Source organism: Solea senegalensis, linkage group LG21, assembly GCF_019176455.1.
Source record: "Solea senegalensis isolate Sse05_10M linkage group LG21, IFAPA_SoseM_1, whole genome shotgun sequence".
NCBI lineage: Eukaryota > Metazoa > Chordata > Actinopteri > Pleuronectiformes > Soleidae > Solea > Solea senegalensis.
The window spans coordinates 10,290,936-10,318,771 of NC_058040.1; the positions used below are offsets into that span (position 1 = coordinate 10,290,936).

At 41.3% G+C, this 27,836-nt stretch overlaps 1 protein-coding gene across 2 annotated transcripts; it reads right to left on the reverse strand.

Annotated features, from left to right (window-relative positions):
- Positions 1–128: 128 nt before the first annotated feature.
- Positions 129–27,830, reverse strand: abl1 (c-abl oncogene 1, non-receptor tyrosine kinase). Of its 2 annotated transcripts, XM_044012264.1 has the most exons (12): positions 27,261–27,830; positions 25,778–26,142; positions 9,104–9,268; positions 7,997–8,292; positions 5,801–6,073; positions 5,552–5,636; positions 5,202–5,379; positions 4,566–4,750; positions 4,197–4,349; positions 4,011–4,100; positions 3,772–3,900; positions 129–3,549 (listed from the first exon to the last, which is right to left on the reverse strand). In XM_044012264.1, exons 2-12 carry the CDS (start codon positions 25,902–25,904, stop codon positions 1,862–1,864), a joined length of 3,369 nt encoding a protein of 1,122 aa, XP_043868199.1. In that variant the 5' UTR covers positions 25,905–26,142; positions 27,261–27,830; the 3' UTR covers positions 129–1,861. The 2 variants fall into 2 exon arrangements, with proteins under 2 accessions (XP_043868199.1, XP_043868200.1); XM_044012265.1 differs by lacking the exons at positions 25,778–26,142; positions 27,261–27,830 and adding an exon at positions 13,129–13,943.
- Positions 27,831–27,836: the final 6 nt, after the last annotated feature.

Here is a 27,836-nt window from a genome sequence, read left to right on the forward strand (position 1 = left end):
TAAATTATACATAACCTGTTGATGCATGTCTGTTTATTTTTTTGGGGAGGGGGGGGGGAGCCTGGGATTTAAATTTTGAATCAAATGTGTGGGCTCACATGGGGGGAGGAGAAAGTACCTGACTCTGATGTATTTCAAGTAGCACAATTGCTTTGTATTTTATTGCAACAAAATTGCACCAAGGCTAGAGGGAGAAACAAACAGGAAAAATAAAACATTTACAAAAGAAAGTAGAGTCTGTCTACAAAAATCTGTGGAGGCTTAGTCACAAAGAGTAGTGGTATGGTTGGTCAAGAGGAATTAAAAAAAAACAAAACAACAGACCATACGCCAACACTGACAGTACCATGTAGAAGTCAAGGCAGCTTGTGGTTGACTTGTGTCCTCAGGCAACGCAGTCAGACAGGGCATAATGGCAAGAGACGACTACAGCTCAAACACTGAAAAATAGATGCAGACGTGAGTGAAGGAACATTGTGTTACAGTGGAATTCTGTGGCTTCGTTAAATCTATAATGGTCAGCTCCTCACACATAATGTAAGACAGCAAGTGACAGGTCCATAAACATTTTCGGTCCAGTGTCCCCCCCCCATCATACATATATTTTTTGCAGGGGTCAACAGGCCTCTGAAACAGCATTTAGAGTGAATTTATGTGAATATGAAGTCAATAGTCACATAGAAACATGTTCAGTCTGTGATCCCATGTACAGATCACTGCTTGTTGCTGAGAGACCCAGTTGCTACTGATGGTTTGTGACTGAGAAGAAAGTTGAATTAAACCTTTATACGAGAAAGTTTGAGAAAATATATAACAGATCTACTGAGTTGTAGATCACCCTGGTCCCTCTCCACTGAATGGAGACAAAACATTTAAATCCAATTAAAAAAAACAACAGCTATTTCTAGCCCCAGCTCAATTCAGCCTCAAAGCCACTTCTCTACACTTGTTATGTGAGAAGTCTTTAAACAGCACTGCCAATAGTGTCAGAAGGTCTATTTGTTCTCAAGGAGTGCGGTGAAGCAATTCTGGAAAAGGCCAGTGGCTTGTTCTCCCTCATTCCCTCGCTCCCATTTCTTTTATTATGGCACATGGTTGCAAATACTGCAAAAAAAACATACATACACACACACACACAAAAAAAACACATTCATACAGAACAAACACAGGTGTTTTCATCACCAAGCACACAACCAATCACTAATGACACGGTGCAAAGTGATGGACAATGTTGGGAAAGCATCGGACGGAGGCCTCAGGTTACAAACACTGATTCCAGAAACGCCCCAATTCAAACAGGTGAAAATGGAAACCATGAGATCAGTCAGATGGAAAAGTGTTAAAACAACAGAATGAGGTTAAGTGTTTGGTTTGTTTTCTCATTGTCGTCAGCATCGAGGAAAAAAAAAAAATCTAACAGTGATGGAAACAAATATCACAGGCCTTTTTTTTTCTACTTGTGTCACCGATGAAGGGGGGGACGCATTGACTATGTAAGACGCGATCATTTCAAAGATGATTGGTAAAAATTCATGCTGATCAAACATTGTCCCCTTGAGCCTCCTGAAGGCCAAAAAGACACTGTTCATTCATAGTTAAGGCTTTTCAAATATTGCAAACTGTGTCCAACAATGTCAGCAGACAAATTTCTTTGATTCAATCCACTATAACCACAGGCTTATGTGTTTCAGAGTGTTCTGTAGTGTGAACCTACACTCTGCTGCTGCTCTTAAGCAGACTTTACCCTCAGCTCTCCAACATGAGCTCAACATGAACCACAGTTCATGCAAATGCTCAGAAAAACGGGTAGTGGGAGATACAGTATCAGTTTTGTGTGGTAATACTGGACGCTTTAAGGGTGCTACCTCTGAACAATGTCACTAATTTCTTTGACAGAGGAAAGCAGCTTGCTAAAGTACTGCTGTGAATTGGCGCCCCCTGTAGCAGTGGGGCAGATTTGCAGCTCTCTCAGGCTGCTCTCAAGCTTGTTGATGGCCTCGCGGAAGGCAAACTTGTTCCTCATCTGCTGGATGGAGTCGACGTAGCTCATGCAGTACTTGGACAGGTTCTTGCCGGCCTCCAGCACAGCGCTGTGGCTACCCGTCTGCTCCGAATTGCGGCAGATGGCCGCCTGCAGCAACTTGGTGCCGTCCAGCACCATGTCGCGAGTCACGGCTGAGTTGGGGGTGCGCTCAGAGGCCTGCCGGGGTGCAGTCTTGCGGAGAGAGCGTCGAGTGTTCACGAGGGGAATAAAAGCAGTGGGTGAGCTCTGATCCCCAGGTGAGGCGAGGGAAGATGAGAAGCCTCCTAGGCTCTGGCTGGAGAGGGAGGTGGTCATTGAAGTGGAGGAGGTGGAGGTCTTCAATGGTTGAGGTTTGGAGGTGGAGCCCAGGGGCAGCTTCTTGGAGCCCTCACCGAGTGGTGAGCGGCCTTGGTCACTGGCAGTGGTTGTGTGTTGGGGTTCCGAGACAGAGGGGAGGCTCTTAGCTTTGATGTCTGAAGTGGTGGAGGAGGGAGAGGGAAGCTCTTGAGTGGGGCTGCGGGAGAACTTGCCTGTTTTGGAATTGGTGGGTGGTGGAGGTGGGGCTGGTTTGGGTTTCTGTAACTTCCCTCTTTCCCTGGCAGAGGATGAGTCCACAGGGTGCTTGTTTCTGCGGGCCCTGCACTCTTCCCCAGCTGCACCCAAAGCAGGAAACACATTGGGCTTGAGAAGCTCTGCATGCAGAGCACTGGTTTTGGAGTTTTCCAGCCCCAGCACACCTGGTCTTCTATCCACCTTTGGTGTTAAAGCCTGGGGACTAGACCCAGGGCTGTGATCAGTGTCTTTGCCTATGAAGGAAGAGGAAACATCGCAGACATTTAGACGTGGCGGGGGCGTCAGGGTGCCCATACGAGGGGCGCCCTCTCCTTTCTGCTCATTGGTTCTCTTGCGTGGCAGCGCTGGCTTGCCCCCAAAGGTACCTGAGTCAAAGTGGCGCTGGCCCAAGTCCCGCGGCAGTGTCACCGACCTCCACTCATTGCGATCTGAAACAGTGGAAATGCTAGAGGACCAGAGAAAACGCTTTGAGTTGGACATAGATTCCTCCTCACTGGGTGGTGTGGTGGCTGCCTTGCCTCCTGGGCCGGGCACTGCAGGAGCTCCCTTCTTCCTGGGGAATAATGATCCTGGGTAGGTAGGAGCACCGTTGGGGATTCCCCCTGCCCCAATATTGTTAGTAACCAGGAACCTGGAATCAAGGCCATGGGTGGTGTCATTAACAGTCAGAGATGCACCGTTGTTGACACCGTCACCGTCACGGAGATCAGGAGTCACGACCCTCCTGTCATGGTGGATGTCCATCTCTCTGAAAGAGGAGCTGCGTTTGGGTGGAGCTGGTGCATTCTTCTTCTTTTTCTTGATGAGGCTGAGTAAACCACGTGTCTTGTCCTTGTCCTTGTCTTTGTCTTTGGGAAGCAAGCGGTCATCCTCATTCAGGTTGCTGTCCAGGAGAGGCCGCTCTTTCCTGGGAAGCATGGGTGATGACACGGCTGCCTCAGGGTCAACCGGGTCTGAGGAAGCAGCACAGAATCACCAAAGAATCATCAGCGATGAAGGATCATAAAATAATTCAAAAGAATTGACAGACAAAAAACAATGATCCAAGACAGGTCTGTTAATTCAAAGATACACTTAGTGCTGTTAGCCTATACAAATTGTTTCATATGTTTGAGTATCTTAAAAGCTACAAGGACTATTTCACGACAAGTTATAGCATTGCGGGTCCATCTCACCTGGACTATCTCCATCCCGGTTGTCCATGTTTTTGCGGAGAATTCTGGTCTTGGTGGGCAGCTCTGGAGCTTGCTGAATGGGGCCCAATGTTGCCTTCTTTCCTTTCTTGCCCAGCTCCTTTTCCACCTCTAAGAATTAATTCAAGAATTAACCAAACACGACAATATCACACATGAAAAATATGGCATGTGTAGTGTTCACTGATAGAGGGCATATGTGGTCATAGAAAAGCACTGACCATCAGAGATGCTGGACTCCTGGAACATCGTCTCAAATGCTTGGTGTGTTTCAGCAAAAGAGGGACGTTCTGAAGGGTTCCACCTCCAACCTGGCAGGAAGACAAAAAATAAATAAATATGCAACACTTAAAAAAAACTTCCTTCCAATAGAAAACAAACCCTCGAACCATATTCTGCATACTCACAGGCCCTCATGAGCTCATAGACCTTCTCAGGGCAGCCCTCTGGTCTGTCCATGCGGTAGTCTTTCTCCAGAAGCTCATAGACCTGGGACAAGTCGATGCCCGGATAAGGAGACATGCCATAGGTTGCAATCTCCCAAAGTAAAACACCAAATGCTGTAAGCAAAAAACATGAGATTTCAGAAGTAAATTAAGTAAATTAATGAAAATGTTATGCACACTCTATACTATATCCAAGATTCTTCAATGTAATAAACGTCTTTTGTTCACAGGACATTTAAAAACTCTCACTGACTTTCTTACATTTGATTTGAATTTGAAATAAATTTGATATTCTAGTAGAAATCAGAATTCAAACAAGATGAAACCTACCCCAGACATCCGACTTAATAGAGAACTTGTTGTAGGCCAGACTCTCTGGAGCAGTCCACTTGATGGGGAACTTGGCTCCAGCATGAGCTGTGTAGGTGTCTCCTGTCATTAACCTGCTCAAACCAAAGTCTGCAACCTTCACCAAGTGGTTCTCCCCAACCAGACAGTTACGGGCCGCTAAATCCCTGTAAAATAGTCAAGAATAATGCATGAGATTCTATAAGCTCAGATCCAAAAGAAACAAAAACAGCAAAGAACAAAGATGAAGAAAAAGGAAAGTCAGTGGTGTGTCTTGTTGCAACACCAAGTGTAGTTTTAGATTTCTACACATGTTTTATGTGGAGCAGAGTAACAAGCTGAGTCTTGTCAGGTTTGAAAATTAAAATTCACTCTGGCAAATGTGAGAGACATAAATCATCTCATTGCTTCTAAAAAGGACATTGTTAAACATGCCAGAACAAACGAGCAACGTTACAACACCAGCTTCTCAGTGATAAAAGTCTGTCCTCCTTTGAGAACAGATGGACAGTGAGAGAGGGGATCTGCTCAGAAGAACGATCTGTCTCTATACTCGAAACTAAAATCACATCTAGGTAGCCTCTGTAAAGGGAACCTTTTTAAGATCTTAACACATACCTGTGTATAAAGTTTTTTTTCTCCAGGTATTCCATGGCAGAAGAAATCTGTGTGGCCATGTGAAGCAGCACCACCGCGTTGACCTCTTCTCTGTTGCACTCTCGCAGGTAGTCGAGTAAGTTACCATGGGTCATGAACTCTGTGATGATGTAGAACGGTGGCTCCCGTGTGCACACACCTGTGATATAAAGACATTGTTATTGAGAATTTTTTATTTTTTAATTATACATATATGAGTCACATTTCAAACTGTCAAGAAAATTGAGCATTTAATGTATAATCGTTTGTTTACTGTCCTATTACTGGGTGACGGATTCGAGTGTATAAATGGGCAATAAGACAAAACATACCTAACAATTGCACCAGGTTGGGGTGTTTGATCTCTTTCATAACAGCCGCCTCCTTGAGAAACTCCTCCACCTCCATAGTATCCTCCTGGATAGATTTAATGGCAAAAATGAGCAAATCTATAGACTGGCTGCAGTTACATCTATATAACACCAGAGGGTAGCATTATTCACCCATATTAAAAGGTTTAGAGCTGACACACTTGTAACAGAAACAAAAGATATTGGGGTAATACGTGTTTTGCATCTTACCTTTAGCGTCTTGACTGCCACAGTGAGGTTGTACTTCTTCCACACACCCTCGTACACCTCCCCGTACTGGCCCCCTCCCAGTTTGTGCTTCATGGTGATGTCAGTGCGCTCCATCTCCCACTTATCGTAGTTGGGGGAAACTCCATAGATTGTGGGCTTATTGCGCTTTGGCGCTGGGTAGTGCAGTGTGGTGATGAGGCCGTCGGCCACCGTGGAGTGGTGGTGCACCAGCTCCGCCAGTGTGTTGAAGCGGCTTTCTGATGAGACGTAAAGCTGAGAAAAGGCAGAGAAAATTTCACATTTGAATTGACGCACACAAGAGTCCAACTCGATCCAGGATATCGACAGAATTTATAACCAACTGCAATAACACCAATTTCTGTCAAACCACGATAACATTTTCATAGCCCAGTTTCATAAGATACTTTATGTAAACTATCATCTATTTTCCAAAATATGACAAGACAAGGCATGTTCATGTGCAGATATGCATTAGATCATCTAATCTTGATTGTTGTAATACCATCTAAATTAGATGGTATTACAACAATCAATACAAAGATCTAGCCATAACTAAAAAGGGTCAGTGACACACTGCTAACATAATACATGAAAATCATATTCATTGCAAGATGTCCTGAGACTGGAGGGGAGGATTTTAAACAATGCACAGTCTTTCTTTGTGCAATTTCTTTTACATAATCCTTATATTGATTTGCCCTAAAATGTCATCTTTGCATTACTTTTCTTATGAACGGGCTCTTATGCACGAGCTGAGGGTGTAGGAGGAATAAAACAGAATAACCTTGACTGTAGTGAAAAGACCTTTGAGATTTAAAGAGGGCTTAATGGTCAGTTGGCCGCCCTCCTAGATTAGACCATGAGTATTTAGTCATACAAGCAAACCTTAGTTATTCAGAGCAATGTTAATGACAGAGTCAGTGTGAAGGGCTGCAGCTTTGGAGGTGTGCTGCCTGAGGTAACCTCAAATTACTGGAGAAGTCCCTCATACCAGACTCTTGAGTTGTGCCTCAGTCGGAGAATGGAAAACAATATGAGAAGAGGAACTAAGAGTGAGTGTGTGTGAGTGTGAGAGTGTGTGTGTGTGTGTATGTGCGTGTGCGTGTGCTGTCGCCATCTGTGTTCGTCCGTTTGTTTTGTGTGTGCATACTTGGCTGCATCTGTCTGTGCTATTGCGTGTCTCAGCATGGGCGTCAGTGTCTGGCTGCCCTCGCGTCTACTGGACATTATGAGCAGCACAGCGGTGCATTCTTGTCATAGCTTGTGTTCCCCAAAGCGAGCTCACTTCGTTGCATCACAGACAGGAGGGTGACCCATCTAAAATGGCAGTGGCTTCTTGACTTGACATTGCAATGTGGAGGGAATCCTAGACTGGGGAATTCTGCAGTATGCACACTGAAATATGGCCTCCATTAATCTGTCATGACCATCATGTGACGCCATGGACCCTGTATAAAATGTCTAATATAACAGTGTTCCAGACATATTTAATAACCCAAGCATTTCACACCAATGGTTTTAACTGCTACAATACACTAAACCTCAAATTCTAACCTCAGATTCTTTGAATTTGCAGGATTGTGAGTCACTTTTTGAGTGAGTGATAAACTAAATTCTACATATTCTTACAGCACTGGACCAAAGTAATTCCTTTTCTAGTCAATTACAGCAGTTGCAGAACAATGTGTAAGATTTTGCCATGTGTCATACAGTGATTTCCTGCCATGTAGGCTTTATTGTACTTATACATTTTCTGCCCTCAGCAGTGGTATTAAACCTGCCTAACTTGTGTTATATTTAATTTGGTCAGTTCTGAACCCCAGTCAGTTGTATTACTGTGTGAGGGGCAGTCAATATTGTGGATAAAAAAATAAAATAAACATTGCTTGCTTATATCACATAAAAGGTTCTTCACTTGAGGGAGGTAGACAAGAGGAAGCATGTGTAAAGTGCAAGAAGAAGATATCATTACAACACTAGATGGGATGCAGCAACTAAACTCTTTTTCATCACACACGTTTTAATCTTGCTTGGCCCTCTTATTCTTCTGTGATGACTGGGAGTTGTGTGCCACCTACTGCTTATCTCCATGACCCCACTGCAGTGGATGGAGACACACATTTCCCTTTAAAGAATGTTAAACCAAACCTAGCTTGTGTTTTCACTGATGCCTACCTTGCCATCAGATGCAGTGTTAATCCTGTAATGGTAGACTCTGCCCTCATACCGCAGGGATATCGACCTCTGCCCCGGGCTACTCTCACTCTCGCGGACCAGGAAGCTTCCATTGATGCCCGAGCTGAGCAGGTACTCTGCAGCGTTGCGCGACACTGGTCCGTGGTACCAGCTGTGCTTCTCGAGGCTGTTGACCGGTGTGATGTAGTTGGATGGCACCCAACCCTGGCCGTTCTTGGTCTGCGCCTCGCACCACTCACCATTGTGGTTGTAACCCAGCACGCGCAGCTTCTCTCCTGGTAAACACGCAAGATCAAAAATTAAAGAAAAGCGAGGCTAAGATACCTGTTTTTGAGATTTTGGAATGAATATTTCCACAGCTGGGACTGTTATAAATCCTCCATATTCTTCACATTAAGTAACAGATTACCATAATATGGTAGAAAAGCTGAACTCAGCATGTTCAAGTCAGACATGCAGGAATCCACAGTATTTAATGTCCGCTTTCCTTACAACAGGGACTTGGGGAGTTTTCTTTTACACTGGTAATTTGGTTTACTAAACTCAGGAAATTGATTTCTTCCATATTACACTGAAAATGACAGGAAATATCTTCAAATTATTCATCTAAACCATAAATGTAGCCAATTCTGTGGCTTACATCAAATACAAATAGTTACATCTGTATTTGACCATAAAGACCCAAAATGAAATAAGATTTGCTGTGCAGTGGGCCACAATAGAATGAACTGATAATGTTGTCCAGGCATTTTTTTTTTAGTTTATTCCAGCACATATGTTCTCTCCTTCCTTCCTCTGTTTGTCTATGCAATCCATCTGTGGTATTGTTCATTGAAGAGGGAAAAAAATCCACGGATGAGACCATTGTCAGGAAGCAGGAGTCAGATGGGGATGAAGATAGAGAGGGGGAAAACAACAGGATGGGAAGCAAATAAGCACATTTTCAGTCACCGTATCAACAACAACTTTCTCTGGAGGTGCAATTTTGCAAGTTATTTCCAACATCCACACTTATGGAAAACAAGCTGCCAGAAATGTACAAAATATTACTTGGATCCAACAACAACTCTTTTCTCTTTCCCTCACCTTTGGTAATGCTGAGCGTGTTGTCACCACTGGCCACAAAATCGTAGAGTGCCACAAACAGGTTGGGGTCATTCTCGCTGGGTCCAGCCAACAGGTTCTCTTTGGAATTCCAACGGGCTGCTTCTGTCAGACCCTGACCCTCAAAGTCTGGTCTTTGGAGAGCTTCTGAAAAGAAAATTAGAGAGAGAAAGGGAGAGTTAGAAATCTGAACACATGTCGGTGACCAGAATATGAGGAAAACACTTTAGATTATGCATTTCAGAAGGGAAACAGAGTGATGCGTAGGTGTGTGTTTGGTATGCAGCAAACATTGTGAAGCTCTTTTCCCATGCCACTTCACACATGTTAAATGACTCAGCAACTATGTCAGCTCTCAGCCTCTCCATGTGTCATTTAAATTCTTCTGCATCCCCTCATCCCATCAGCTGTGATCCCACCATGGGATTAGAGTAATAAACCTGATCATGTGACCCACACCCCCTGTCCCTGCTGTCTCTACAACCCTCATTTCCTGGTTCAGTTACCCGTTCCGTTTCTATTCTCTTAAAATAAATGTAGATATATACCACAGATGAGACCATGAGAATGTGTCTCAGCATGAAGCTTCACTGTAATTGTGAAATGAATGTGTGTGCACTCACAGGTAATGGGTTCAGGGTGCTTTAACTTATACTTATGTTAATGATAGACAGCAGTGGCTAAATTATAAAATGTGAGAAATGGAAAGAATGTGGAGATGAGATGGAGGAGAATGAAGTAAGGAGAGAACTTCCTGCAGCTCATTTTGGCCCTCATCATGATCTTTATCGTGTGGCTTGCTCAGCTGTTGTCACACGCAAGCGGCGTCCTGCGATTTCAAACCCCGTGTGTAAAATAGAAAATAAGAAAATGGGTCAACCTCAACCATAGTTTCTCTGAAATTTAGTCTTTCAATTTCAACATCTATGAATCATTCAATTAGGAGCAATGGTCTGAGGGCACATTTTAGCTTTAGAGAGCCAAGTGTGTTTTATAAGAAAGCCATGGCATGCCCTAACAAGAATTTAAGCTTTTCTCACTTTGAGCACACAAGATGGACCAGTTATTCATTACATAATATCTGTCAACTGAAAAGATTTTTTTTCCCTTAGATTCACCTGAATATGTCTCTGAAAGTTAAAAACATTTCATCATATACCAGAAAGTACGGGAGCAGATCAAGCTTGGACTTCACAAATGGATATTAGATGAGAAAAATGGCACATGAACAAAAAAAAAAGTAATGCGATACCTCATAGCGTGTATGACATATTTTGCCTGAAAAGCATTGTCTGAGTTGAAAATCAGCCAGAATCGTCAAGAATTTTGACTTAAGTAAATGGATATGGCTCGACTGGATACAGAGCAGAGAGCTGACTGAGCATGTACAGAAGAGTCACATGCATCATCATCATCATCATGATTAGAATGTTATCAAATCCAGAGCAGAAAGCAACGATCAGTATCTTTTTTGTAAAAGTGTTAACTGTGCTTACGTTTAGCCCAGAAGAAGGAGCTCTGTTGTTCAAACCATAGAAAACTAAAAACTAGAGCAACCCCAAGGAAGTAAACAGAATACACCGAGTACAGTATGTGGCTCACAGCCAGTCACATGACATTGTTGACAAGTTGCAGGCACTGTTGTATTGGAGGGCATTTAAAGACTTTCACACAGCCAAGTTGCCAAGCTAGGCTGGCCAGCCTCGACACAGCGAGAAGATCAAAGCCAAATGTAGTACTTCTATTAGGCCACAATCCTGCCATGAGAGCTCAGACACTGAAATGTGTGTGAAATTAACAAAAAAGGAAATATTCCCTCAGATGTACATAGATATCAATGTGCCTCCGGCAATAAAGCAACAATAGGGCTACATTTGCACTTCAAGTTGTTTTTGATTAAATAAACAAATCCAAGCCTCAGATTGAGAGCTTGGATATCTTAAACATTGCGATTAATCCATGTTTAGATGTAATACTGGTGAGAAAAAACTAAAATGGTAAGTCAAAAGAAGTAAAAACTCCTATCTGGTCATTTATGTCTGGCCTTGGATGAAAACTCATCAATCTTGACCAGTCTGTATTTTTTTTTTTTTTTACTTCCAAGCTCCAATTTGTATTTATTTATTAAAGATACAAATTTTGCCAGTATGAAATCATGGAAATATTAGTCTAACACTGTTAACAGTGTAATAAACTGTACAGGGCCTTAGGGTAAATTCATGCTCACAACTGTAAATAAATGGCAAAAGAAATAACAATTTTTTTGTGTAAACAAAAGTAACGTGTTCCTAATAAGTGCTGTAAATGGAAATTTAAAATATCAGTACAACTAGGGTCAAAAGCACAACTGTTTTTTTGGGGGGGGTTTTTGAGAGAAGAGATTAAGATCAGATAAAAGACGGATAAATAAGATCCAGACTTGACAGCGAGGAAGAAATACCATATGTCCAGAGTTTGGCCTGGTCATAAAGTATGTCCACATGTCCACTTTACAGGCCACAAATACCACAGCTCTTTGTGAGAAGGTGACAACACACTGACACATGGGCCCAAAACACAAACACTCAGAGAGTCCAGAAGATAAGGGGTATGGAAATGAGACCCTGTAAAAGACTTCAGCTATCCAGAGCCATGTAGTGGGAGAAATTAGACCATATTCTGGCTTCTTCACTGAGATGTTACTCAAAGTGAGTAAGTATGAGTGGACCATGCACAAATATATACATAGCTGTGACTGCACCCAAACTCCCCCACTGATGCAACACAGAAATTTCTTCAAGAAACTTTCAAACGACTTGGAAAAAACAACAAAAAACATGACGCCTGGTTTCACTTCATCCTGGTGCTCATGACCAAGAGAGTGCTGTTTCAGTTTCAGTCATCTTCAATGAGCTAATTTACACCTTGGATGAAGTCTGCGATCGGAAGCATTAAACTATTCAACAGATTGTCCCAAGCCACCTACTTCCAAGGACTGACAGGGGGAAACCCTGCACTTGCTTATTTCTGTCCTCACCAGAAAGTATTAAGATCACATGATATGACTCTTTTTGTGGGAGATATCATCAGGACATTCCGGCCTGAGCCTTTTGGGAGGAACGTAGAGCAGGTGGAAAGAAGGCAACCAAAATTGAATTTTACATTGTTTAGAACAAAATGTCATGAAATGCAAATGCAAAATACATCTCAATTTTAATTGTAACTGAACAGCAGAATAATAGTGTGATGTGGTTCTGGGTTCTGACCTCAGTAAATGCGTTCCTTCGTGTCAGGAGAAAATTAATCATAAGCCAGGCTTTTTCTATCGCACTATGAAGCTTCATTTGCAATGATTCACAACGAAATGTGGATGAATATATTGCAATTAGTCCTTCAGATCTAAGCAGGACTTTTTAATCTATTTAATTATCTCGTTGCAAAATCTTTGGCACACATGGAACCTTTTCTTCTGATAAAATTCAATTACAATGCTGACTATGTGGCCTGGATTTCTTCAACTTCCCCTTGTGTTTCCCCTTGGCAAATCAGTTACACCGACCAGAACAACCTAATATGAAATTAAAAAGAATAAGTTATTGTTCTTTAGTACATGTGATCCTAGTACTAGGACATGGCAAAAAACTGAAAGAGAGGGCACAGACTGAGATTAGATCCCCTCTCCTCATAAACAAGAGTTAAGTGGGACACAGCCAGGAGTCAGATTTCCTTGTATTCTCTTCTCCGTCTCTTTTTCCACTTCTTTCCTCTGCAGCTAGCCAGTGTGTCTGGCCTCCCTAGCCCTCCCCTGCACTCACTCTGTGCTTTCTCCTCCCCATTCTTCCGTTTCCACAGTCCAGAAATCATTGTTTAGACTTTACTTGATACTTCATCTTTTATTCTTCCCTCTCATGTCTTGATACCCCCTTTATTTTCTTCCTCCACTTGAAATTGTCCTTTACACATCCTCATAGAAAAATCTGAGCAAAAGCTAAGACACAACACTACAGCCATCAACTAAGCATTCTTACCTTCCAAATAACAGCTGGAGGAGGATGAGAGGCCTTTCTTAGATTTACACCCCACCAATTTCAGGCATATCTCCAGCATTTTCATTTGTTTTTTTTCCCGTCCTGCTCAAAAATTGTATTGTTTGTTCAAATCAGACGTCTCTTGAATGTTTCCCCCTCTACATGTGTCCAAGTCAAGGGAAAAATTCAAACAAGGAAAAAATGGAGAGAAGTTAAAAGCACAAAGCCAAAATAGGCGATGAAATATACTGTCTTTCTTTTCCTCTTGTCCCTCCAGTTCCTGTAAATCCTCTTTATCTCCCGCTCCTTTCCGACACAAAAAGTAGCGTCCGCTGTCCGGCAAAGTCTACCAACTTTCTTTTCTCAGCGTCTCCATGTTTTTTCCCCCCTCTTTGGCTTTTGGGCTTTGATTAGCTCCGCATTTGAAATACACAGACCAATCCAAAAGTGTGGGTCTGGTCCAGAAACTTGCTAGACTTATAAATTTGTCAGTTGAGTGGGCAGTAGTGCAGTCTGAGCGGTGCCATTCCTCTCCTCCTGTCCACTGTTGAGTGTATATCTGAGGCACAGGAACTACTCGTGCTACAACTGCCAACAAAGGGCCTCTTTCAGGCTCAGCCTGCTGCACTCAATGACATCAGCTGAGCCGTCCCACCTCCAGCAGCAAACACACAATGAGAGGGAGAGACCGCTACCACACACACACACAAGCATTCACCAAGAAGAACTAACAGCAGCACAAAAGCATCCAAACTCAATGCTAACATATGAGATAAAAGCTCAAAGGGTCTAAGCAACGACTGAACTTCCAGTATGAATCTCTGATCTTCCGATGAAGTCATAAGATGATTACGAGAAGCTCCTCCTCCTACTTTCAACCCCCTTCCCCCTCTGACTGTCTTTCTGCCCCCCTCTTCTTCTCAGCCATGCTTTCCCCCCTTCTCTCTCCAGTCTGAAATGTTTACAGGTTAAATAATCACTTCTGGAAACAGGCCTAGGTTGTTAAATACATATCTGAAACTCTCAATCATTGGCAAAAAAAGGGAGCAAAGTATAACCTTTTCCTTGGACTTCACACAAGGCTCATTTGCCACAAAATGGGAGAGAAGTAAACATTATATGCATGCAGCAGTGGGTTGGCCATACCTGAAATTAACAAACCACACTAGGCAGAGGGGAAGAGCTCTGGTGACACATTATAACTTTTATGTCTCCTATCTGTCTTTTCTCAGCTGTTTCCAAGTGAAGTTACTGTATGTACAACTCCTTTGGACGCTTAGTCACACCTCAAATTAGCTATTTAAAGGTCCAGTGTGTAACATTTAGGAGGACTATTGGCAGAAATGCAATATATAAGCCAAACTATGTTTGTTTAAGTGTATAATTGCTTTAAAATAAAAAAAATATTGTTTTTTTTTTAGCCTTCTTGCGCCTTCATGTTTCTTCAGCCAAAGAGACAAATCAGCCAATGCATGCATTGTGCCTTCTGAAAAGAAGAAGAGTACAATGCAGACAAAGAACAACAACATCCCAAACAAAGGCAAAGCCACCTTTGTTCCCTGAGGCATGGGGGAAAGGGAGATCATTAGATGTAGGCATGGGAAGATTTTAAACATTTATGCCACGATCCTGACCAAAATAATTGAGATTCATGATATTATTGCGATGGCTGTAAAAATGTGTTTTATTATTATTATTATTTTTTAGATTCTTAATCAGTTGCATATATATTTTGTAAAAAATAATTAGATAATGAATGAATGAATAATACGTCATGAGGAAAGATGCGGCTCCCCACATTAAGAAAAAGATCACAAGCACTGTATGCTGGTGAGTTGGCCAGGATTTTTCACTCACGTGAAATATGGATGTTTTTTTCTTTGTTCAGGATTAAAATAATTTATAGAAATTCACCACAATTAAGTTATTGTAAATGCTTTTAATGCCAATAAGCAATAATATTGTATATTGTCCCATCACAAATTCTTACTTACTGGACTCGAAGTAGGTTCTTTAATTTCTTGGCCATCTGACATCATCTTGGCCAAATGTGTACATTGTTACTCAGCCTGTATCACATTTTTGTCAGAAGTGTGTATTTCTTTGACTTTGCTGAATCTTAGTAGACAATTGAAAAGGACACCTACACACTTGCAACACATTGCATTTGTGAATCTCATGTTCTTACTGTCAAAGACATAATTCAACACAGCAATAATTAAAATGTGTCCTTTTAAAGCAGTAAACCTGTAGTGTTATTCCTTTTAAAATGCACACTTGCGTAATATGGACTAAAATCATTTTTGCTCATCATTACGCTCATTACTGAACCCGCAGAGGACCTGGAAGCAGCTGCAATCTATCTACTGACACGTCTGGCAAATATTTTCATCCTATTCTGTGTACATGTTTGACTTAAGATAAGAGAGCCAGTCAAGTAGGTAATTTCATACTGGTGGGAGGTTGGGTTGATGACACAATGCAAATAGCATGAGAGCACACCCACTTTACTGTATGCGCCTGGTCACTGGAATTTCTAATTACGCACCAAAAGTGATGACTAAAAATCTGCCCCTTATAAAAATATATATTTATAATTTTGAGTTTTTGGTTATAAGTTCTGAAAGCAAAAGTGAAAGCATAGATAAGAAACTTGAGAGAGTAGACATGAGAAATGCCTCCTTATCAGTGACGACGATATGAAACTAATATTTATCTTAGGATGAGAAGGTCCCTTGAATTGGGAAGGCATGAGATTTGGAGATGGCGCTCTCCAGATCAGAACGTGACTGATGAAAATAGAGAGCAACTCAGTCACAAAATCTCCTAGAAACATCTTTACGCAAAGCTTTCGGCAAGCTGCACACTGAGACAAAACTATTGATTAAAAAAAAAAAAAAAAAGGTTGGAATGATGAATTCAAAAGCACTGCAGATGATAATGCATCACTTGGCCAATCTAGTCTCTACAGGACCTTTGCCAATGATGAGCAGACCTACGTGTGAGGGAAATGTGTGTAATTTAAACTTCACTTGGGGACAATCCAAACAAATCAACACCAGTGATTGAACACATCACAAGTCAGACATGGACTGACACTATTTTATGCTGTCTGGTTAGTGACCAGGGTGTTCTGTTTAGCATCTATGTACATTCTTCTCCATGGCTGAGTCTTAGTGGCTTTGTAAGTTATGACCTCAGTGTTCTGAACATCCAGTCACACGTCACCAAGTTCTGCATCATCGCTGCACAACTGGCATTGCAACTATTTGTGTTCCTCATGCACCATTCCAAAACATCCAATTAAGAAGAGCAGGCTTCCTCGGACCTGAGAAAGGCCCATTAAATTACCGCAGACACACAGTGTTATGGAAATGAGAGGATGAAGGGAAGAGGAGCGAGGCTATAAAAGCTGCGGAGGAAAGAGGAAAAAGGTTGCAGATGGAGAAACATGAAGCACATTGTTTGGAGGTGAGCTCATAGTTGTATCACTCGTTCGCATTTTATAATCCGAGCCGAGTATGTTAACAGTTAGCTGACGTACATCCACCCACGGGATAATTTTTTGGCTCTTTACCTCTCATGTACACCCCACCCCTCCTGCTTTTCTGTTTCCATTCTCCAAACCTTCTAGCAGAGAACAGGTTGTATCCATAAACTCCCAACTGGGGCAGCAACTATGATGCCATACTGGTGTTGAATAGAATGCTGACATAAATACATATATCACAATACTTGGTCATGGAAATGCTCATATAACAGGGAGTAAGGAGAACCTAACCCAGAATATTATGCCATGTGGGTTTCTGACGACTGCATCACTACTCACTCCAAGCATGAGGGGACACACACACAAACATAATCACACGGTTTAACAATGTTAGAAATGTGAGCCAGCCAAACACACATAAACACAAATAATTCTGTCCTTCAAAGTAATGAACCAAGAGTTATTACACTTTAAAACCAAGCAGACCTTCTAATTACAGAGAACGGAAAATGGTGGGAGATGAGGAGTGAGACAAAGACATTTTCGTTATAATGGATATTCTGCACTGCACGTGGCTCATCCTTCATTGATGCGACTAACTCCGCAGTAACAGTCAAGTCAACTTAAATATCAGTCAATCAAGAGCCAGTTTCCATGAGTCTTTCATGTGGATGTATGTATATACATGTGCATGTATCTGTTTACTCAGGACTCTGGAGAATGCAGCCAGAGTGTCTGAGGCATGCAGACCAACAGATGAGGTGAAGGGGTTTAGGGTTCCACCTTATTCTCCACTCAATGTACCACAGTCCACAGGGAGGACAGACACTTAAGAACAGAACATTGGCTGATCTGGTTCAAGGTTAAATGCTCTAGCGTCAAAACCTGTGGTGGTATTCAGTAAGTGATGTCGATGACAGTGAAACATGCAAACACATTGAAGGAAATTCTGCTGTGTAGAAATCAGTAAATATATACAGAGAGGAAAAGACAAATGACTTTCATTATGTTGATTTTTCTCTGCCCTTGTGAGAATCTGTTTTCCCAAAGGTCATTGATCAGGAGATGAAATTAATTTTGTATGCATGCTCACATACAAACTCTGCCTCCCTCGCCAAATCGCTCTCATTTGAGGTGACCCATTAACAGTTTATTGTCGGCTTAGTTTACAGACAATCTCCAGTACAGATGGGACGTGCTGACTTGCCAGCACACAGAGCTGAGACTGAGGGAGTTAAACCCAGCCGACCTATTGGAGCCCTTTCACCATGATGACAGACACAAAATAGGGCAACACAAACCAGGTGACTAAGCAGAACCTTTGCTCATTTCTCCACAAGCAAGGCTGAAAAAGGCCCAGACAAAACGATGTAGTGCCAAAAATATGCGAGCCTGCTAAGAACTGAACGGTATGGATTTTAGCTCAGAGTAAAAATCTCACAATTTATACAAACAGACAGGTAGGTCTGATTCATCACTTATCTTTTATCACAGGGCTAAAACGCTGTGCTAATCATCAGTGATGAAAAGGTCTGAGAAAATGAAGGGCACCAAAGCGAGGCCAATGAAATTTGTCTAAATACAACCTGTGTGTTTTTATGTGAAGACAGCAAGGTGCTATGGTTGTTTTCAGAGCTCAGATAAACTAATCAATTTGACACAGACTGCTGTCATAAAGGCACATCTTTTTATATTCCATTGTTTTATGAGTGTGGGGACTAGGAGAGCCAAACTTTTTCATGAGGGAAAAGCAAAGAAGGAAAGAAAAATGTGTGTGTTTCTGTATGAGAGCGAGATTTGCAATACTACAGCAAATTAAATGAGCAAACCAAAGATTCTGCTACGGCTTCTGACTTGACTTGATCTAATTGAACTGAGAATTGAAACACATAATAAATGACACTAAGGAGATGGACAAAGGAAACGGCATTATTTGCTTTATCAGACTTTTACAAACAGCTACAGATATTATCTGGATGCCTGGAGAAAGACCCCATTTGTCTGTATGCCCATCGGTATAAAAACAGAAACAGATACAAAGAGGAGTGACTCCAGCTACAAGGCTCTCAGCCTGCAGCATTGGAACTGCTTGGGCTCCTCTTTGAGTCTAAGTGGATCCAGATGCAGCAAGCATAGCATGCACCCTCTTATAGTGCTATTAAGATGAGCGTAACAACAAAAAACAAAGAGACAGGACAGTATAACAGTGCTGGGCTAGTCAGGAAAAATACAATCACTTCAGACAACAATAGAGTGGGACAGAAAAAACATGGCTAAGGTAGCCCCATGTCAAATCATGGTCCCTTGGACAGTTATCCGATTCCCTGCTCGGGGTTTAGATGCTTTTAGAATGATGGGCTCCATAAATGGATGAAGTGTTTTACAAAAACAGAGCTGGCATGCAAGTTAGCAGGTTGTCTACTATGCAGAGAAAGCAACAGCTGTGTCTGCAGCTTAGTCCGCCTGCTTAGACATGGCGCAAGAAACAAGGGGTGTTTCTTTTTTTCCCCTCTGCATGCGTGTGTGTGTGTGTGTGTTTGTGTGTGTGGACCCAGGTGGCGCAGAGCTCCCACACTGCATTCCTAAGTCAACTTGGAGGTTCTCAGCATGCATGCGAGTATTGTTATAATGCATGTTTGTGTGTGTGTGTGTACAGTGGAAGGGTTGCCAGCAAACAGAAGGAAACGATGGTGGCTTCTTACTGTGGCGCCTCAAGACTGTCGAACTAGATGTAACATAACAAATACCTGCCCCATGACTGGAAGAGTATGGCCACATAGTTATAATTTAAGTAAAGTGATGAAATTTTGCAATGCATCACTGGAGAATATCTAAATCATGCAAAGTTTGAAAACAGAGCAATCAAAAGTTACGATTTCACAACATATTTAGTTGCAGTCGCTGAAAGAAATCAAAAACAGAGTAAAAGTCAATGCCTTAATGAGAAACCAACATGCGTGCATGTTTTATTGTTCTTTGCAAAACTGTATCTGCATAAAAGGAAAAATATTTGATTGTGTATGCTTTTGTGAAATTTTCTTTTGTTAGCAGTTGAGACGCCCCCTCAAGTTAATGCCATTATGATTAGCTGATCATGTCACAGTTTGAGTAGTTTTATTTTTGTCATGCACATCAAGCAGAACATAAAGCAGCTTGAGAGCAAAAACATACCTACTCAAAATGCTGCTTACACTGCCAGATGTTTATGTTCTGTTTGCCATTTTAAACTGTGACTTTATTGCGTGATCCATTGTTTGTCTGCTGATTTTCATTGATTCAGCCTGTTGCTCAATTGGGCCATTGTTTTCCATGTCTATAAAAATGTTCTATGCTATGTAAAATCCACCTAATGAAAAACTTACAACGAGAACAAGACAAAAACATAAAGGGAGACAATGACAAGGAGGAAACAAGGGGAATGGTAGAAAAGAGAAGAAAGAAAGGAGGTGGGGAGGGAGGGGGATTGCACCAGTTTTTTGAGAGAGGAATGCACAAGAGGTCACATTCTTCATTCCACTGCTGTGGCTTGCCCTACGTTCAACTCACTCTCCTTTTTTCTGTGCAAAATAGGCAATATTACACAATATACCCCTCTCACAACAGGTCACATAGATGATGCACGAGAAAGTATGAGGCCAGGAATCCATTAATGATAGTCACAGAGCACCACAACAGTCCCTGATGACAAATGGCATTTTGAAATATGGTAGTGTAAATAAAACTGACAGTAGCTGTATTAACATGTAGCAGCTTTGGTCCTGGTACTATAGACACTAGCTCACTGGCATTAGCAGGAGTATGACACTGAGAAAACAGAATGTAAAATGTGCACCTCTTACTGTGGCAAATTAAAAAGTCCATAGTAAAAAGGGCTTGTTAACTACAGGAATTTTTTTTCTGTTGATTGATGCATCCGTGCATCATCATCCAACAATGTCTTTGTACAATTGTACTCCCATTGTCTCATCAATATTTACTCTGACTGTGAAGAAAGTACTACAAATGGAACCATAGAATGATTCTTAGATTCAAATTTTTAGATTTAATGTGTGCTTGTCATGTCTTGAAAATAAGGCCTCATGAATCTTAATGAATAATTAGAAATGAAGGGAACGTGTGAGGCATAGACCACCTTGACTTCTTTGGTTTATAAAACACAGCTGTTTTTGCTGGTCATCTGTGACTGGTGGTAATAAAGCAGACTCCTTTCCAGGTGGTTGAGACTTGATTAAAGGAGGGGACACTTGGTAATCAGCTAGGTGTTATCCAGCAAGGCACAAATGTGTCTCACACATAAACAAAGAAACAAATGCTTTCAGTAAGACACAGTATGAATATATTAACACTAGTTTCTAAATCAGGAAAGAACATTTAAACCCCACCAATGTAGAACACAGATCAGATAAAAGAGAAGTCTATTTAGTTGAATTACACAGGGTGACATTGTGTGTGTGTGTCTTCTAGTTTGGACTCATTGCCAGTGATAGCAAGGGACAAGCCACCAGGGGCCTAACAGCTGTCCTGAATGAGAATTACTATGAGGCGCCTGCCGAGTGGATATGTATGTGGGTGTGCATACGCAAGCATGCCTTCACACGTGCACACACACACACAAACACAAATACAGACCCCTTCCTTCCATCTTCAGGACCCACAGGGATCATGGGAGGATATTTGGTGTCTAGACTGTATAGATTCCGCCAAGTTCCAGCCAAGAAAGAGCCCATTAGATCCAGTTCCTGCATACACAATGAATGCAGATGCTGCAGGAAACACACGCTGCTGCAGGAAACACACGCGCGCAGGTCAGATTGTCTACCTTCTGCCCCAAATACAACTATATAAGGTCAAGTTTTATAAAGAGGTGAAAAGATTTTTCTCAGTCTTATGATCAGTCCTTATTACGTTAAAATCATCAGCCTTTCCTTTAATATTTTCCAAAGACAGGTCAGTATATTCAGTCATGTACGCAAAAGTCCAAAAACATGCAGAGGTTAATTGAGTGCTCTAAATTGCCTGTAAGTGAATGTGAGAGTGAATGATTGTCCGTCTCTGTATGCTGGTCCTGCGATAGACTGGCGACCTGTCCAGGGTGTACCCTGTCTTTTTCCCTGTGTCAACTGGGATTGGCTCCAGTGACCTTCATTGGAGGATAAAGCTGTAGACAATGAATGAATGAATGAACGCAGAATGGGTGTGAGTAATATTGTGTTTTTCCCATTTTCTGCCCTGTTCACTGTGCTCCAGTACCCTGTGGCACCGAATAGAAATCTGCTAATACAGACTGTGAGTGAATGGGGTGTCATCTTCCTTTAAACCCACATTGTAATGTGCCTTGAACATACTTGAAGATTTGCCAGGTTAGCCTGCAGGCATCAACCAGGGAACAATTGTGGGGTGAAGCATCAGTAACAAGAAAAGCCCTGTTGTGCCCATTCTGAAATCTATCCAAGCAAGAAGCAACATGCCAGAGGTTCCTCTGTTTTCTGCAACCCTACTCATGTGCCTGTTGACCATAGGTAGACTTTTTGTTGTTGGTAACTTAAAATTACCTGCAGTTTAACAACAACAATTAATAGCTGATCACTGTCCAGAGCTGCAATCTGTCAAACCCATGCACTGTTTTCTAGGACACAGCAGTTTCAGAGGGTTTATTGCTAAATAGGTTAAGCTTCATACAAAGTAAGACATAACTTCATGAACTAAATGACTGAATAAACAAAACACTACAATCTACTTTCTTTAAGACCTGTAATGATGTAATGTGCCAGGGCCTTCCTGTATGGCTTGCATTTCATGTCGATACTACTAAAGCTTGGCAGGAATGGGTTTGCTCTGGGGTGTTACAGTTTAATTGTATAGGAATGCACCCATTGCAAGTCATATTTCTCCTTGGTTGGACCAGAGATATAAATTAAAATAAGAAATCCAATCATGGCAGCCAATTTATTCCAAAAAAAGGATGTTCACAAGCACACAAATTAAAAGAATCACCCTTCTCCCACCATAAATTCCAATAACAACTCATTGACTTATGGACAACACAAAACACTACTGAGTATTATTTGTGAACAAGGAATCCTAATAAAACATATATATGAATTCATAAATGTCGCCACCAGGGGGCAATTATTTTCCTTATTATTTATATGATAAAAATCTGAAGTCTGATGTTAACAAGAGCCTTAAAGGAAAACATCCATGCTTCACACCATACAAACATAAAAAACGGTATTCAGTATTTAGACTTCCTCATTTCTTTCACAGGGAATGGTAGGAAAACAATTGAAAGGCATCAATCTTTTCAACAATGGATACTGACATGGTCTTTTATTAACCCCTATTACAAATACACCAGTTGAAAGGTAATAAATTGCTTTTGGACTTACAACACGGTGCCACTGTTGCCGTGATAAGGTAGTGATAAAGCATACAGATATTGTAGTAACTGATACTTAACTGCAAAATTGATCATTTTATACACCAGTCAAGAATTGCACTAGAAAGAAATGTTCCAATAAATTCAAATGATGTGCTCACATGGTGTTTTTAAACATGCCCAGTAATCGACTGCATTTTATAATCTGATCCATAATCTTCTGAGTTAAACCACATGAAAAAACAACAAAAGAAACAATGCAAGTGCTGCTTTTTTTAGCAGCGTTTCCAGAAATTAACTTCCCTGCTCAGCCCTTACAATGTGTGCTATCTAGCCAGTGAGATCATACCTCCTTTCTAGAGTGCACAGGGTGCCAAGAGCAGAGACAGGTCTTTGCTTGCCTTTCACAGCCTCTTGTCTCTCTCCCAGGCAGCTGCATGCAGAGGTCTGAACCTGCCTGTGGAGAAGCAGCGTGGCGCTTGCTCGCCGAGTGTTAACTAGTTGGGGCTCACCAGGAAGTAAGAAAAACATGTAGATGTAAAATCATGTGTTGATATTGCCCTCCTCTTTGACTATGACTCACATCCCCCTTCATGGTGTAAACTGCTCATCAGGAAGGGAACACAAATACACCCCATGTCAGTGACCCTTTGCCATATTCGATCCATTTACCGGCAAAGCCTTTTATAGTGTTTTTCTGACCTTCCCTGTCCTGTCCCCCTCTGTATTATGCAAGACTTAGAGACAGTGGAAAGTACTCCTGCCAAGGCAATCACAGTCCTAACAGACACATTTGGTAAACTTATCAGTTTAGCTAAATGCATGACATGCATTTGTTTCGATAGCATGTGATCGTTTTAAAGGGCTAAAACAGTTCAGATCATTTTTCTCAACTGAGGTTAGTTTAACTAAAATATTGTTGTGCACTGCTTATTGGTGCTTTGTGCTTGCCACATCAGTTCTTTCCACTTAGGCTAAAACCTTCTAGGTTTTGTTTTTCATTGTGATTGCCCCATACTTAATGCAGGCATGAATGCATAGGACAAATATCTATCATTTCAAATGAACACTCCAGGTTACATTGTGTGTTGTGCTATTCTGGTTCATAAATTTAGGAGACCATCACAAAAGTTATTTTTATGACTATAACAAGAAGACGTGAGATATAAGGCTACAAGGAGTGCAGAGTGAGGGTGGAGTGCTGACAGTCCCACTTTTACAATTAATTTCAGATTTGCTCTTATCTGACTACCTGCTAAAATTTCATTGCTTTTTCATGCACAAAATACAAAATAAACAAACTTATAAAGTTGTTAGTTCCAACTGGTCAAAAGGATTTATGATTAAGAAAAAGACTATATCCAATCTTGACATATTCTGAGAAATGTTTTTAGAATAGATAATACAAAATGTTGTTTTTACAGCTATACTGAAAGATACCTTTTAATGATTTAATGATTAAGATCTGGCTCTCCAACTCTCAAACACTGGTGTACTCCTACAATCAAACACAAGCTGGATCAGCCATTTGCCAACCAACGGGTCAAAAGGACAGTTAGAAAAACTGATGGGCAAAGACACTGCATGCAAAAAGAGTTCTCAAGCACATGTAAAAAAACTAAACGCACATTTCATTGAAAAAAAAACTCATTTTATAACAGGCATATTGCATCATGGAACAATTCAAAGCCAGCTGCAGCGTAAAACCAATTTCTGTGAAGGACTAATCGAATACAAAACTGACAGCACCATTTCCGACTTTTCCACAAACCCTGTCTCAGTCAAGATAGTTTAAGAATATATAGGCAAGGAATGGACATTATTGAATAGGACTGTCACTAATCATTTAAAAATCTTACTGTTCTCTTTCCAGATCATCAGTTATACCGGCCACACAAATTCAACAGCCTTGGTACAGTTACTTTCTAGTAGCAGACATTTTGTCTTAGATCTGTTTTACTTTTGTCTTCTTTTTTATGTATAAAAACAATACTATACACAAAATGCACCAGTAAACAACATCTGCATGTATTCTCAGACTCGGCAAGTTGTCTGATTGTCTGTCTTAGTCAGACTACAGTGGATTGACAGTAATTCAGTTAGCCATTAGTTTACAATGCCCAAGATACCAAATGAACCAATACTGCACCACAGTAAATGAAGTTTAAAGCCCATTATATGCTACATTGAAGTCTGCCTTGCTAGGAGTATTAAAAAGGAAATAACATTTTGTAATAGTGAAGTGACAAACCATAACAACAAAAACCAAGCAACTAACCAAGAAAAACATACTATTCATCAAACCATCTTTAGGGTTACCATGTGACAAATTTGACAGTAAAGAATGGCTTCATGAGAAGTTACTGTTATGAGCACAGTGTAGGCTGTGTTATGAATCGTTAAAAAAATATTATTGCATGCTTTTAAGTGAAGACTTTTTCTGGTTATGCAATCACAAATTGTTCAGCCAGCAAGCTGCATATGCAATGACGCAACGACTGCTGTGTTGATACTGTCTGTACACTCTTACACTTTCTACACACACATTAATAACATCATCCACATCCTAGTTATAAACTCAGCTTTAAGCAGCTAAATGTCAGTACACTGAGTATGTCATTCACTTGAACTGACTGCAGGAAGCACAAGTGGGAAAGTGTGTAATATGTTACCCTAGTCCAGTGAATGGACATGATCCCAGACAATCTCATAACAAACCAAACTGATCAGTGTTGCAGTGTGTCAATACATTTGAATTCATTGGAATGATTTGTTCTTACCGTGCACAGTAAACACATTGCAGGGCTGGGTCCCATGGCGTGAAGATTCTCTCTTCCCACCCTTGATGAAAGCCGGCAGACTGGGTCTCCTCTGGTCCCCTACAAACTTCCCCGGCTGCTGCCCCATAAGGGCAGAGTGCCAGGCCGCAGCCGGGACTCTCCAAGCTGGATTAAGTTCACTGTCCAATAGCTGGCCCCCCAGGCAGGGAGGGGAGCCCCTTTCCCCAACTCAGCCTGTCTTCTTGTGAAGTATGAGTGACGCAGGTCACCTATGCAGATCCTTATTACTCCAGTATGTCTCTGTTTATCATGCATCAATGGAGCCTGAGTGCTTCATAGGTCAAATGAAGATAGTGTGAAGGTATCTGGAGAAACAAAAAAACAGAAAAGTACTTGTGATTTTCCTGGAGGATATGTTGTACTTTTTAACAGCAAAAGTGCATTCCAATGCTTTAGGGCACGTTGCAACGGACATCATGACTAATCCAAGTGAATAAGTCATATAGTTTTCTGTGCCAAATTCCTGTTTGCATGCAAAACTTGCAAAATGTATAGCATTATCTTAATTTTGAATAATCTTTCTTCAACAATGTGGTCACTAAAACATTATACATTGTACTGACCACGGTACAAAGAGACCACTTTCCCACACAGAATTTTGGACATTATATCAATATGACAAACGTCAAACTTTCACTCAAGAGCAACTCAACTTTTACCCCAGATAAACATTTATTATGATTATTACCAATATCTACTGATTTGAAATCAGCACACAACCCTTCACTGTGGGCCAACAAAGTTATCAGGATAAACATTTTCAAATCAGTTTTATTATTATTATTGATTACTATCCTGGCAATTGTCTGATGAGTCAAGACCGCTTGCTCTTGTGAATAAGATGAAGAAACCACTAAACTGTGGTTTGAAAGTGGTTTTATGCACAGAAAACACAAAGCAACTTACTTGAAAAATCCAAAGTGATTCACAATATGGACCATGCACAAATATATACTGATACATATGTAGTGAGCCATTAATATATTGCTGTTGATTGTGATTGGATTATTGCCCAGCCCTACACCATAAAATGTCTTCTGCATTTAATGCCTGCACACTGAATTTTATCATAATATGTAAATCAAACCGCTTAAATGACAAGCTAGTGTTGGTGTACTACAGGTTAAACAAATCAGATAAACATAAACAAGTTAAGTTGGTTGGGAAACACGTCAGTGCATTAAAAAAACGACTTAGACTGACAAAATAAGGCCAGTAAACGGCACCAGAGCGTTAACTATTGTTGGTTTTAACCCTATTGTCCCTGGGCAACTTGCTTTATTACAAAAGCAATGTCAAATCACATTAAGTCACAAGTGATGTGCACAGTCATCAAATAAAAAACATGCGTTTTCGCCACATATAAAACGTGTACTTTTCTCACATACAAGTGAAGTAATAGTTAGTGTGAGCACAAACTTACATGTCCAAGGAAACGTTTATATTGTTGGCTAGCTGGCGACCTCAAGCTAGTGTTGAAGTTAGCCATGGAGGCTAACTAACGTTAGCTGGTGCTAAGCAGCAGCGCCAGAACACATCGAGCAGTCAACAGTTGGCTCTTGCTGGGAACACGCTGGTCATAAAAGTCGGACAACAAGTGCACTTCAATGCCTCACAGAAACATTTCCGGTCAAAGATGTTAGATACTTTTGCAGGCAGGCTTTCCAGAGCCACATTAATTAGTTTGTTTCAAACTTCCGTGTCCACTCTACTCGTCTTGTGGAGCTTCTTCCCCTGTGGTACCCGGACTGAAGGCACTTCAATCAAGGAGGCGACGAGAAATCGAGGAAACTCCGCCGGCGACGGACCGCCGTCCCTTCCTGCAAAACCTCTCCTCTCTTTACACTCGCCGAACTCTTCGTTAGCGACCCCTCGGTCCGCGGACTTATTCATTGCTCTCACGTGAAATTCTGAGTAATAAACTTTGGCCGAGTACTAGTTGTGTGGCTGGGGCCGCCATACTTCATACGCAAGGTGGTTTACAGAAATATGTGGGTGG